The 13510-nt window shown below is 52.7% G+C and overlaps 2 protein-coding genes across 2 annotated transcripts in view; one reads left to right on the top strand and one right to left on the bottom strand.

Moving 5' to 3' along the window:
• Positions 1-2620: 2620 nt before the first annotated feature.
• The window catches only part of LOC131213507 (calpain-11-like), a 30509-nt gene continuing 19619 nt past the window's right edge, over positions 2621-13510 (bottom strand). Inside the window, exons 2-10 of the mRNA XM_058207561.1 lie at positions 7979-8011; positions 7470-7711; positions 7193-7395; positions 4570-4710; positions 4337-4490; positions 3389-4267; positions 2865-3327; positions 2728-2783; positions 2621-2647 (exon numbers count right to left, since the gene is read on the bottom strand). Of these exons, the coding sequence (XP_058063544.1) occupies positions 2621-2647; positions 2728-2783; positions 2865-3327; positions 3389-4267; positions 4337-4490; positions 4570-4710; positions 7193-7395; positions 7470-7711; positions 7979-8011 (2198 nt within the window). The remainder of the gene's footprint in view (positions 2648-2727; positions 2784-2864; positions 3328-3388; positions 4268-4336; positions 4491-4569; positions 4711-7192; positions 7396-7469; positions 7712-7978; positions 8012-13510) is intronic.
• On the top strand, positions 5793-6990 carry LOC131206382 (glycoprotein-N-acetylgalactosamine 3-beta-galactosyltransferase 1-like). Its single transcript, XM_058198917.1, has 3 exons — positions 5793-5814; positions 5879-6505; positions 6581-6990. Exons 1-3 carry the CDS (start codon positions 5793-5795, stop codon positions 6988-6990), a joined length of 1059 nt encoding a protein of 352 aa, XP_058054900.1.

The raw sequence follows: 13510 nt of genomic DNA, 5'->3' as shown, positions 1-13510 counted from the left end.
GGCGGTGCAAGTTTGTCCAGCGAAAGTGCAGCGCCATTGCATTGCACACAACTTGCAGATGCAGCTTGCGTGATGTGATCGTGAGCGCAACTTGCGCCGGACCGGATTTCACGGCGGGAACTGGGTGCATATGAAGCACCTGACACGTCACACGTCGCGGTGGTCGGTGGCCGGGTGTGGAGTGAAACTGTCTGTGAGCTTCACTTCCATTTCCATGACACGCGGCAGCACTTCGGTTTTGCTGGCCGTTGGCCGAGACTTATGGGCGCTTAATTTATGCTTAATTGGAGCTGCGTTTCTCACGCCCGGTCTGTGGCGAGGATGATTGATATAGCGTTGTGTGTCGGTGTTCGATTGGCAAATTTTCTTTATGGAACTAGGTTTCCACTTTTAATTCGTGGCGGGTTCATTGAGCGAGCGAACCCCTTGATGTGAGTTCAATAAGTTTGACGGTTCGATAAGAAAAACACACAATTTTATGGTTGGCGCAATACACTTTACTATTCAGTTCGGTCTCCCTAGATACACTTGTTCTGGACGCAATTCAAATTTATAAATTCCATCCCTGAAGCGGGAATCTGGAAGGGTTGCTTTCCACGCATGGATTCCTTTTGGTCTGGAAACCGATAGAAGTCACTAGCGGTCAAATCTGGTGAGAACGGTGGATGCTCCAAAAATTCGAGCTTTCGATTCATGGATTTTTGCCATCGTCAAAATACGACTAAAAAGTACTAAAAGAACACGAACTAGTTTCGAAGCCAAAGAACCAGGAATTCACATCACTCTTTTGAGCCTCCTGTTCCGATTCAGGATCACGCTGATAGACCCAAGTCTCATCCACAGTGCTGAGATGGCGCACAAAATCCAGTTTATCCTTTCGAAAACGCTCTAAGTGTTGCCGAGAAATTGCATTTGCAATTGCAACCACAATGGTTGCGGCACACATTGTGCACATAGCTTCCTGAAACCCAATACTTCAGTCAAAATTGTTGCTTAAACTGCCCAGATGTGATGCTTAGGACATCTTCTAAAGCTCTTTCAGTCATTCCGCGATTCTCCAATACGATATCCTGTATTTTTCCTACGATTTCAGGTGTTGCTGCTGGTTTTGGACGTCTTTGACGTGGCCATGGCTTCATGGCCCATCAACCCATCTTTTACCTGTACTAATTGAAGGCGAAGAGTCCTTATATGTTTTCAACATTAGTTCATAAATTTCCTTCGCTTTTAAACCTTCCAAAACTAAAAATTCAATCATTGCACGATGGTGATTTTCATACAAAGAGTGTATCAACATCTATATATATAAAAGAAAGCCGCACTAAAAATCTGAGAATTTCAGAATCTCAGAATCTCGGAAATCTCAGAATCTCGGAAATCTCAGATCACAAGGGGCTTAACTGAAGAAAAAAGAAGGCCTAAAGAAAGAATCGTTTAAATGGCAGATGTTTTTAAAATTTATGTTAATGCTAATAAATAAAAAAATGAACTCGATAAAATCTAAAATCTGTTTACTTATTGCCTCTGGAGCGGAACCAAGTTCACCGGGTCTGCTAGTAACAAAATAAACACAGGGTGTGCCATCCAAAGTGCCGTTTATCATTTGGTTATAAAACAAAAACGGCTGAACATTTTTCGAAGCTTGGACATTTATTTGAAAGGACAATTTCTCAATTTTTTATGAAATACAATTTCTGTAAAATATCCATCATGACTGGCTTGGCAGTAGCTCATCTGGTCGACCTATTTTTGAGTACATTTTCGATTGTATCTGGTCCTATTTCGGCAATAGCAACTCGAATTTGGTTCTTGAGTTTGTCAATAGTTGCTGGTTTGTTCGCATAACATAAATATCGATTGTGGCTAATGCTGTATGGCACGTAGCACCGTCCTGTTGAAACCAAATGCCGTCCAAGTCCACGGAGAACCAATCAGCCAAAATCAGCACCAAACAGTTACTCGTTGTGAGTGCATTGGCTTCTCTTGCACGATGTACGCTGCACGATACTGCTGATTAGTATAGCCACCGAGAAGGAAATGAGCTTCAATGAAATGTGCTTTTCAAATATCGTTCCGTTTGAGTTTACTACATATCACTTTTGAAAAAAATTTCATATTTCCCATCCTCCTGCAACTAAAATTGTATTATATACATGAATTTGGTGAATCGACCTTTCAAATAAATGTTTAAGCATCGAAAAATATTAAGCTATTTTTACTTTTCGTTTCAGCGTTTGAGAGCGTAAAAGGAATGACATAAACAACCGGGGCTACTGTTTCATAAATACTCATTTATTCAATGATCAGTCAATTTAACTTAGTATTGCATCGTCCGTGTCCACCGTCACTGTCTGCGTCGTCCTTAGTCGTCCATCGGTCTCCTCCGTAGCTGCTTTTTCTAAACCAAAAAAAAATACACGAACTCACTCCGCCGTCGTCGGTGTAGTCGCAAAAACATAATATGAAACATAACAAAATATGGTGCCCGCCAGCTTCCGTTCGACTTTCGGCCCCCTCCGTCTGCTCTTTGGTGATCTTCGATGATGTCGCCCATTCCGAACTGGACCCTCCGCTACTCAGCGCCGCCGCCGCCGCCGCCGCCGCCTCCGGTCTCACGGCTTCACGAGTAGATGGTCATTAAAATCATCTGCAATGGAAGATGGAGAGTTGGCGTGAGATGATGATGGTGTGTCCTTAACACGGTCCTGCGGCTCGTTGGCCACTTACCTCCTCTAACGATAAGGGGCTTGCTTTCGCTTTGGCATCCAGACTATGGTAGCGTTCTGTGGGGAGTGAGTTCCAAAACAGGCATTAGTCGATTAGCTAGGAGCCGGAACGGAACAGGATAGGCCACGCCATCTTACCGTGTGCCAGATGCAACCGGGCCATCGACAGCAGGTAGCCCTCGAGCGTGATCTGACGGTTGCGCGTGAATCGGCTGACCAGCGCCTCCAGCACCTTGTTGCTGGCGGTGGCCCCGCCAGCCCACAGGAGCCCCCGCAGGCAGTACGATGAGACTTTCGACGCCCAGATTCCTCGGCTCAGCGTGGCCGTTCCGGAGGACGAAGGTCCACAGCGCCGGAAGGCCGCCTTCCAGAAGCGCATCAGCCCGATCAGGGCCGGGACATGCTCGATGGACAGCCGACCACCGAGAGCTGGATCTCGCAGAGCTAGCATCCCGCGGCACAGCTCCAAGGATGGCCCACAGTTGATGCCGCCCAGACCCCGGAAACCCCGGTTGGTTCCGCCGTGTGCCTTCAGGATGGCCTGCAGTTGCGTGGAATCGATTTCGTGCGGATACCGGGAGCGCAACTTGTACAGGATTCGCTGGAAGTTGACGTTAGACGTTAGAGATTGGACCGGCCGAATCCTTGTCCTCGGCACTTACCGCATCGATCGTCCGTTCGTCGCAAAAATCGGCCGCAATGTTGTGGATCACCAGGTTCTCCTCGTTGACCTCCCACACGTCCGTGTGCTGGTCGGCGAAGATGCGCAGCAGAAAGCGGCCCTCGCGGTGCTGCGCCGCGTGGGGCATCACCACGAAGTCCCCGGCGGGCAGCGCAAAGAACGTGGCGATCTCGCGCAGGTTCGAGAGAGGCGCAAAGTCCAGTGGCATCTGTTCGCTCACGTACTGCGGCGTGACGCGCTGCATCCCGGGTGGTACCTCGTAGATGGTGAACCCGATCTCGTCATCCTCGTAGTTCCGGCTGCGGTAGCATTCGTATTTCTGAGCCACGGCCACCACGACGTGCGCCTTCGACGGGTGTCCTGGTGGAACGCGGATCCGAAACTGTGGATTGGTGGCGGTCGTTTCGACGAATCGATGGGGTCCTCCGGCATTGAACCCGGCTCGCCACTGGCGTACGGCTAGTGCGGCCCGCCAGGGGGCGCGCGTGTGCAGGCCAGGCTCGAGGGCCCAATCGTCCGGGCCGATGTGGGCCAACCAAATGACGACGAAGCGTGTCAGAAACTCGTTCACCGACATCCAGAATTCGCAGTCGTTCGAGGAACGCGACGATAGCAGCTCCCGATCGCGCTCGTTCAGTGCGTTCCACTCCCAGCTCCGTTCGGACCAGGCCCCACACCAAACGCCACCCCATTCGCCCCCGATCCAGGGACTTCGGAGCCGGATCAGACTGGTGTCGCCGGCTGAGGAGCCTCCGTGGGTTATCGAGTCGGTCGAGTTCGCCCGGACACGGGCCAGCCCGGTCACGCAGTACGGATGTTCCGTCAGGAGGCCCGATCGGCGTCGTTTAGTTTCCTTTTCCTACCGACAGAGGGCCACGAATTAAGTCGGCGGTCCAGGATGAGAAGGATCGGTGCGTATCCCACTTACCACTCCACTGATGGCGATCAGCAGTGTCGATCGGGGGACGGCACCACCGAGGAGGGGCCCACTGGGCGGTACGCTCTGGACCACCGCGCCCGTCAGGTCCTGCAGGGCACGGCCGACCGTGCCGTACTTCAGAAATGTGTAGCCTCCGTACAATCTGTGTTGAAGAAGAAGCAGAAGAAGAAGATCGTTCCGTAAGAAGGCGTTCGGCTTGGAGGACTTGTGGCCTCACTTACTTGGCATATGCTTTCTCGAGCAGCGCGGCCCAGAAGATGTCCGGTTGGGCGCAGTGCATGTGCGCAGGGCGATCACCTCGCGTCGGCAGCCGATCGTCGACGCGCACCTCGATCCACTTGCCCCACTGCCAGAAGCGGAATCTGGAATTGGAATTTGAGGAAGTTGAGCGAATTGAGGAGCCACCAGAACAGGGAGTCCAGATCCAGATTAAATCGATATGCGATGTCAATAATTCCCGAGCCAAAACATCACACACGATCGATCAACGGTAAACACCAGGTGTGAAGCTTGCAATGGAGCCCCCTGATGGAGTTCAACGAGTATGGCTTCGAGTATGGCACTAATGCTTCGTGTAGAGCCAGCGATGACCAATGGCAAACAGTAGTTGCCCTGCCTGTGGCTTCGATTACACCATCGCGATCGCGTGGATCGTCATCACGACGTGTTGTTTGTACACATCAGCCAGCAAACATTAGTCGACCCAAGGCCCGACGGCATTGAAGACGATTGTATCGAAATTAGGACCCCCAGCGCCGATGGCCTAATGACCCCCGGGGCGGAAGATGCGCCGGATGGCGGTTCTAATGATAAGCGTGGCTGACGTCTTGAACGGGCAATAAACTGGCGGATCGTATCCTATCGTGGACCGTCGGCACCGTTAATGGGAAACGAGTTGGGTTGTAGAGAAATTTCAAGGTCGCCCAGTTCCGTGCCCGCACGTCCGGAGTCGTCCATCCTGCGCGAAGTGCCCTGTGAACTTTGTCAAATCGCGCGCGAAGATGCTTCCATCCCGCACCTGCTAATCGTGCCCGGTTCGCCGACGACTTCTATCATCGGAGGCTACACAAAGCAAACGTGAGTTCCGCGAGCCTTTATCGTGTGTGACGACCGCGATCAGGTATCCCTACTTGTGATGCTGCTTTGACCTCTCCACTTTCGCTTCTACGCCGGCGAAGGAGTCGTGACTTCGGGCAGCTCACTCGCGTGGTTATATCATTCGTGTTTGGTGTCGCGCGTCGTGCAGTTCGGTTCGGCCGTCACCGACGGATCGTCTTGAAAGCTAATTAATCAGACGGGAGTTAGTGGCGATTAAGAAGTTTCGCGTTAATCTACCGGAGTGTTTGGTGGCCTTCAACCCGCAAAATCTTCGCCAACCCGTCGGGAGGATACTAATTTTCACGCTGCATATTGAAAAGGTCGCGATCGCGGAACGGACCGTATTATGAAGCTGATCAACATCAAAAGTAAGTGAGCCAGCGAGGGGTCAGGGAGTGTGCCACGGGTTACAGCTGTGATCGTCTCTTTCAGGACCCGTGATCGCTAGCCCCCGATACGGTCACTTTCTGCTCGGAATCGTTTGTGGACTGATCGTGTCCCGGATGCTGCAACTTCCCGGCTCCGTCGAGATCGCGTCGAGGTTCCCGATCGGGCGTCCCAACCTATCCGAAAGCGTGCGAGTTCTGTGCTGGGTGATGACAACCCCCGAGAACCATCGGGATAAGGTACCGCACATCAAGGCCACCTGGGGTGCCCGGTGTAACAAGCTACTAATCATGAGCTCGGTGGCCGATGAGTCGATCGGTAGCATCGGGCTGCCGGTCGGTGAGGGTCGCCAGAGTTTGTGGAACAAAACGCGTGAAGCTTTCCGGTACATCTATCGGCACCACTTGGAGGAGTACGATTGGTTCTTCAAAGCGGACGACGATACGTACGTGGTGGTGGAAAATTTACGCTACTTCCTTCACGCGTACTCGCCGCGGATGCCGATCTACTTCGGCAGCAAGTTTCGCTACCCGGAGTACGTCCGGCAGGGATACTTCTCCGGCGGGGCCGGCTACGTGCTGAGCCGTGAGGCGGTCCGGCGCTTCAACGAGATGGCCCTCGAGGACGAGGAGCACTGTTCGGCCGAGTACGATACGGAGGATCTGGAGATGGGTAAGCGAGAGAGAGAGAGCGTCCAACTCTTCGCCGCACTCGAAGTTGAAGTCTTCCTCAAATTCCATTTTGAAGGCAAGTGCATGGAAAGCGTTAACGTGACGGCCGGGGACTCACGGGACGAGCTCGGAAGAAAACGCTTCCTACCGATGGAGCCCGTCTTCCACCTGACCAGCTCGGTGACGGAGGATCCGGACTTCTGGTACAACCAGTACTCGTACTACGAGCCGTACTACGGAAAGAACTGCTGTTCGGATTTGGCCATCAGCTTCCACTACGTGCCGGGGAAACATATGCACATGATGGACTACCTGATCTACGATCTGCGGGCGTGGGGATCAAGCTACACTTATCCGCCGCTCCCGAGGGAGAAAAGTCTCCAGGAGGCGATGGCCATTGCTGGACCGTATCCGATCAGCACCATGCATCCGGAGGCGGAGATTTCAAGCACCGAAGGCCAATCTACCACGGAGCATGGTCATTAGCTTCGTGGCCCTCTAGCTAAGCTTTTAAGTGTTTCTAGTCATAGGATAGTGCGTCACATTAAACGCGGTGAACGTTCGAATTCGAACTGCAAGTGGTTTTCATGCACCGTGGATTGCATACCTTTAGGCGACACTCTCTTCGCAAAAAGTGAAACGTTTCAAGTCGATTCAAATTCAACGGAAAACGTGAGCGTTTACGTACTTGAACATCCCGCAGTAACCGTTGGCAGCGTCGAAGGTTTGTTCCGGTGGCACCACCCGTTCCAGGAGTCGCGGCAACTGCGACAGACATCCGAGGGCCGCTAGCAAACTGGGATCACCGGGGCCGACCGGTTCCGGAAGTTCCCGTGCCGTTAGTGGCGTTCCTGGCGGTGCGATGCGAAACTGTGGCCGTGCGCACATATCCTGCGGGGTGGGGGAGGGTGGGGAGCCAATCAAGAACCGATCAACAGCACTCTGGCCTTCCGACCCCTACTTACGTGTGGCCGCATCCAGACGATCTGTTTCTTTTTCGATAGCGTTCGCGGTGTCGGAGGAAACTCCAGATCCTCGTGCAGTCCACCTGGGCCACGCGTAAGCACCCCGTTAATGTGTCGCCCATTCGGTAGCGTCCCGTTGCCGTTCGCGGTGATCACCTCGGTGGAGCGGGGTCTCGATAGGGTCGACTGGTGATCCTGTTGCTGTCCGTTCGCAGCCCACGTTCGTAGCTTCGGTCCACCGTCTGTTGAGGAAGGAAAACGGGAGTTTGGGTTCGGTGGGTTCGGAAGCAGGAAGGAAGTGGTGGATTGAGGCCACTACGGGCCTCGGGCGTGTGTGCGCAAGTGAGAGTAGATCAATGTCAAAAGAAAACCCGGCAAACGGCGGCACGGTGGAGTGTGTGCCCCAAAGGGGTTGTAAAGAAAAGTGATGCACGAGTAGGAAAGCTATTTGAACAGCCCTCGACGGCTCGCACTTGATCGCCCCTGGGAAGGCTGCCTGCCACACTTACTTGTGTAATATTTATCCGCCGCGGTGAACTCGCCTGCAAGTAGTAGGGAAAGAGAAGAGAAGAGAAATGGAGAAGAGAACCATCGGTCGGTCGGTCGGTCAGCGGTCCCATAAAGTCGCGTCCCCACTAGTTTACGAGATCGTTTATGATCGGAGGAAAGTCAATTGAGGCTAGCGAAACGGTGCCGTTTGAGAAATTATCACTTTCTCGTCCGTCAGGCCGTCGGGAAGTTGGAGTCCGAAAACGGTGTTTGCAACGGCGACAGCCGGTGATTATTTGACATCGAGCCGCATGCTCTCAATTTGACGTTTGCAAGCGAAACTACTTGTTAACCCCTGGGGTCTACAGGCTTATGGGGCTTTGCCGGGGGCTTGACCTTCATTTGTTCCCTATTGCTTTCACCCGTGGGATTCGTTTCCGTAGCCCAATTTCGGGCTGCAGTTCGACAAGTGTCTGGAGTAACCCCGGGGCGCTACCTATAATGTGCAAATTACAGCAATCAGAGGCGTGTGAAGTCGATGTTTTTGGGTTGAGGCCGCGATTGATGGACAAAGTCGGCGAATCGCAGCACTTCCTTGGGGCACGATGTAAAGTCCAGCAAGCAAAATAGGTTACAGTGGCCCCGAGGGGGCCCGCAGAAGCTTAATGATGGTAAATAGGCAGTAAAAGCGAGATAATCTTCGTCAAAACAGACTTTTTTTCGCATCGAAACCGACTTGAGACACAGGCACAGGGCCTTTGGGCAATTGGGCACACAAAGTAAGTAATTGACTTCCCCGGGTGGCCGGGCGGGATACTAAATAGGGTTTCGCTTTCGCAATAAAATCCACCAGAATGAGTGGATCGCGCCGATGAGTTTCTCTTGCGTGGCCAATCCAAGCGTATCAAGCGCAGGTGATAAACCCGGCGTCGGTCAGCCGGCCGGCCGAAGATTGGCTACAAAACGCTGTGTGATAAAACTTTGCAACCCCCGGAAGGCCAATTCCGCCAACCGGTACGGACGGAAAAGGAAGCGAGGGAAAATGAGATGTTGTTACAAGATTCGTACCTCCAGAAACAATGCCGGACGACGACAACACTTCTGGGAGCCACATCTGGGGAGGGAGACACAACTTTTACGACGGTTGACATGAACTGTTCAGCGGAATTAGTCACACGATAACCACATGTGTGCGTTTGTGGGGACGTGCAGACTGCATCCTGGCGGCCCTTTACTCTGTGCGCCTCTGGAGTGAGTCGGGAGAAACTGAAAGCGGGGACCACCGGCGACCGGGCCGAGTCGTCTGTCTGTGCCGACTGACTTTTCCCAGTTCTTCGCAATTCTGGGTCCCCCCACCGCCACACCTACCTGCGTTCCAGACCCGACGAACCCGTGGCCTGGGAAAATGTCAATTTTCAGCCAACACTTTTGCGGAAACCCGCTTCGCCACGCCAGACGACGCCGCCGCCGACGACCGGTGCCGGGTGAAGGTGGCCATAAAATGTGCATGAATCATTGAGGTTCGTCGGGAGGGACGGCCCCCGTGTGCCGGTCGCAAGAGGAATGGGTGGGGAAGGAAAATATGGCACATTCTGTGCCCTCCTGTGCGCACCGACTTCGGGGGGCTCCGGTCGGTCGGCGGTCTGGATCGGGTTTTTCGGGGGGGGCAGGCAGTGCGCGCAAACCACGTCGCATAATAGGCCATAGGCCGGGAGCTCGTGAGCAATAAAATGTATCAATTTCTGCTCATTAGCTCGGGCCACGGGCACGCCGACGATGGCGATCGCAACGGAGCGCCACGGTCCACTTTCTCGGCTCGGTCAGGTTGCCGATGAGACGAGAGGGGGAGGGCAATTGGCAGAGTCGGGGCATCGGAGGGCATGACCGGAGTAGACCGGAGTTCTCGGTCGCAGCAAATTGGCGCGTGATGGCTATCGAATGCCGGCTCGGAGACAAAGTTGGTCCGTTGACACGCAAGGACTGCGGAATGCGTGACATCCATAATTAATCTTTTTCGAATAGACGAGGCACGAGGCGCTAGGGATGTGGACAGTTTGCGCTAACTTTAATTTGTAATGATCAGTAAGTAATAGCAGTGGGAATATTTTAATGAAGCAAGATGTGTATTTATTTAATAAAGTAATGCTCTTAATTTTCCTCTTTGAAAATTTTGGCCAAGTCCGTAATTGGAGTTGAACCTCTGACCTCTGGTGTCTCTGAAGGGTCCAACGCTTAAGATATTGCTTTCATGACTCTTTTATAATTAAGCAAACGATATTTGCATTCTGTCAACATTCTGTCGCCTTTATGTTGAAAATTTCGGCTATTTTTAAAGCTCAGTTAATTTTTGACAGCTTTTTTGCGTGAAAGAGTTTTGTCTCATCGGCGATTTCTCTCCTAAATAAATTGACCACGAAGCGGTAATTTGAGTTTTGGAAACAAGAAAAAGCCATAGGGGGCCAGATTTGGTCAATACGGTACGGCTTTGGCATCATTAGTTTGTAGTTTTTGGCCAAAAATTCGCACACAAGCAACGATCTTAAACTTCGTATGCATGTGGTCTTTTGAGTTTGGTTTTTGAATTTTGCATTTGTGGCGGATTGCTTCGCGCAAATTGCGCATAAGTTGCACGTAATATTCGTTATTGACAGTTCTATCTATCGGCAACAACTTATGTGGCACCACGACCCTGTAATTGAAGAAAACTGTAAGCGAAACTGTTCACATTCGACCGAACTTTGCTTTTCGACGTTTACATCTTCTCGGCCCTCTGAGAAATTTTTGAACCACCGATAAGCACTGCTTTTGGTCTTAATAGCTTCACCATTAACCACGTCAACACAAAATTTGATATAGATTCCTTGTCATCCATTTTTTGGAAGAACCAAGGGCCAAGACACGAGCACAGTAAAACAGCTGTCAAAGATTAAGTGATATTTTAAAATGGCCGAGCTTTTCGCCATAAGTCACCAAAATAATCGAAAATCGAATAAAGCATATTTTTTTTAATCACAAATTTCCGGATACTTTATTGTCACAATGTAATGTCGACCAAGAATGGTACTGCATCATCAGTTAAATGTGCACCGATTTTTGGGTCACCGCGATTCCCAATTACCCGGAGTTTCCTTCCCTGATTGGAACGATTATCCGCTTCGACCGAAATGGATGAAAATTTTTTCGTATTCCCGGATGGGTGTTAATAAACATGCAAACAAAACCAACGAACCCATATACCGACGGACGTATGCCACGTCGGACTGCCCACAAAACACGTGCCTCGAAAACACGGGATGCCGGAACCGTCTTTACTTCCCGTTCCGAACGGCGGGTAATCCAGCATCTGGACGGTTCGTTCTACATAATCATTGCCATCCGGCCCCGCTCAATGACAGAGAGCCTCCGGCTTGGTTGCAGGTTGCTCCCGGAAGCCCCGTGACTCGAGAAACATTGGCAAATATGAGGACACACGCAGCGGCGACAGCGACGGCGACGGTACATCCGATGGGATTACGGTGTCGGCGAATAATTGATTTAGGTCAGCGGCTCGGGTGATTTCAGCGTTCAGCGGGCTCCCGGTCCGTCCGTCTTATGGTCCGATGCTGAGACGGAAGCACGGCCCAGGGCTGGGGGGTTGGCCGGCTGGCAGGCTGGCGGTCTAATCTTCGGCGTGAAATCTCCAAATCCTTCGCTCCGGTTAATTGTGGAAATTACCGGCCGGTCCGGTCCGGTCCGGTGTGGGAAAAACAATGGCCCCTCGACCGGGCCCGGGCTCCGTTTCGTGTCTGTGTTTGACGAACTAATAAAGCGAAAGGGACGACAAACGACTTAAACGGTGGCTAATTAAACGTTCCTTTTGAGAAGGAAGTATCGCGATTACGGTTGGCGCAAATGGCGAAGCCGAACTCGAGGGGTCCGTGGCCGTGGCACACCTCACACGAAGCTTCGATGATTGATCGAGCAGAAGGCTCCGGTGACTATTTGTTAACAAGCCCGGGCTCAGCGGGCTTTGGCACCTTTCACCGCTCCGGAGCTCCGGAAAAAAAGGGGGACAACATCCTGGCCACGGCCCACTCCAAAGTGTGTAATGATGTGTCAATGCTGGCGGCCCCGCCTCGTATCGATGATGATCGAATGCAAATGCCGCCCAGAAGGCCACCCCATTCCTTATGCATTCAACGGAGGCCAACAACAAAGTAGGAACCTTTACGAGAGACCCCGGTCGTCGTCGTTGTGTGATCGATTTGCGAAACTCTCGGAAGCGTATCGGGTGTCGGGGAGCAACCGGAGAAGCCACCGGTGAGGGTGGGCCGTTGCATAGCTCATAATTAGACCATGTCGAGTCGATCACCCTGGTCGTGGCTGGAGTCCGAATGCGCATGCGCGGCTGTAACTGAAACTACATTCCGAAATGTGCGTCCCGGCGGGCAGCGTCGTGATATGTAGAACTTCTAATGATGCAAGACATCGGGCCTTTCTTTGTCCGTGCCCGGACACCAACCTGTTGCCAGTTGCCTGGTGCCAGCTAATTTTTCCCATGATCTAGAGACCCTGGGTAGGCTCGTTAAACGGTGACGCCAGCCACCCAGCCACCAATCTAGATCGGCCCGCAGGAGCCGGAGCCAGAGCCGTTCCCTTTCACGTACGAGAGCCCGGGCCCGGGTCTGGGAGTACGCCTCGGAATCCGGGACCCTCGGGGCGGGTCCGAACTCGTGTTTTATCGCCATACCGGCACGGCTCTTCGATTCGGGCCGGGCTCGGCGGAGCAGTAAACCAACAAACGCAGACGCTTTGACCTCTCGCGCGCGGTGCACTAGTTTTTGCCGTTCCAGGACCCCGGTGCCGGTGGTCCTCTAGGCGGGGAGTTATGTAACCGTCAAGCTCGTTATCTGCCCAAAGCTATCGACAAGCGCTGGGTGGTTCACCGTGCTGTGTCTTTTATTTTACTTTGTGCTGTGCTGTGCGGCACGAACCCGGGGAGGAAGTCCCTGTGGTCTGTGGCTGTGTGGGGCCTTATCGTGGCCAGTTATCAAACAAGCACTTGTACAAATGACATCGACACTTCTGCGTTCATTAACGTCCCGGTGGGGAGAAAGAACCGTCGAACGGAACGTCGAAGTTGGCGTAAAAAAGGGCTCCAAACCCGGGCCGGACTTTTTACGCTTTCAGCGCCGGAACCTGAACGAGTTCTGAATGAAAATTCCACCCGGAGCGGCGGAGTGAAATGGCGGCACAGTATGGCCGCGCCGCCCGGGAGTTAATATTCGCCGGGCCAGCCCATCCTGGGCGATGATGCTGCACACGGACACGGATGCACGGCGATGCACGGCGGCTTCCAATGCGTGCCTCGCTGCATAAATGTTCCGCTTAGCTGCGAGACCATAATTGGGATGGGGTCTCTTTGTTCTGTTCCTTAACCTTCCTTCGGTCGGTCTCGGTCGGTGGTCGGATTTTGATCTTCCGTCCGTCCCCTTGGTCCCCACGGCCACACACGCGACCGGAATGGTAGTTCGGTTTCTGCGCTCCCCGCATCTGTAACTACAATGTAATGG

This window comes from Anopheles bellator, chromosome 1, assembly GCF_943735745.2.
Source record: "Anopheles bellator chromosome 1, idAnoBellAS_SP24_06.2, whole genome shotgun sequence".
Lineage (NCBI taxonomy): Eukaryota > Metazoa > Arthropoda > Insecta > Diptera > Culicidae > Anopheles > Anopheles bellator.
The sequence above is the reverse complement of the archived record's forward strand: the minus strand, read 5'-3'. Positions and strand labels throughout refer to the sequence as shown.

Bases quoted from the DNA above. Each gene is read 5' to 3' on its own strand.
- LOC131206382 (XM_058198917.1), top strand. From the start codon at position 5,793: ATGAAGCTGATCAACATCAAAA. The intron at 5,815-5,878 runs GTAAGTGAGCCA...CGTCTCTTTCAG, and splicing joins GAAGCTGATCAACATCAAAA to GACCCGTGATCGCTAGCCCC. The intron at 6,506-6,580 runs GTAAGCGAGAGA...TCCATTTTGAAG, and splicing joins TACGGAGGATCTGGAGATGG to GCAAGTGCATGGAAAGCGTT.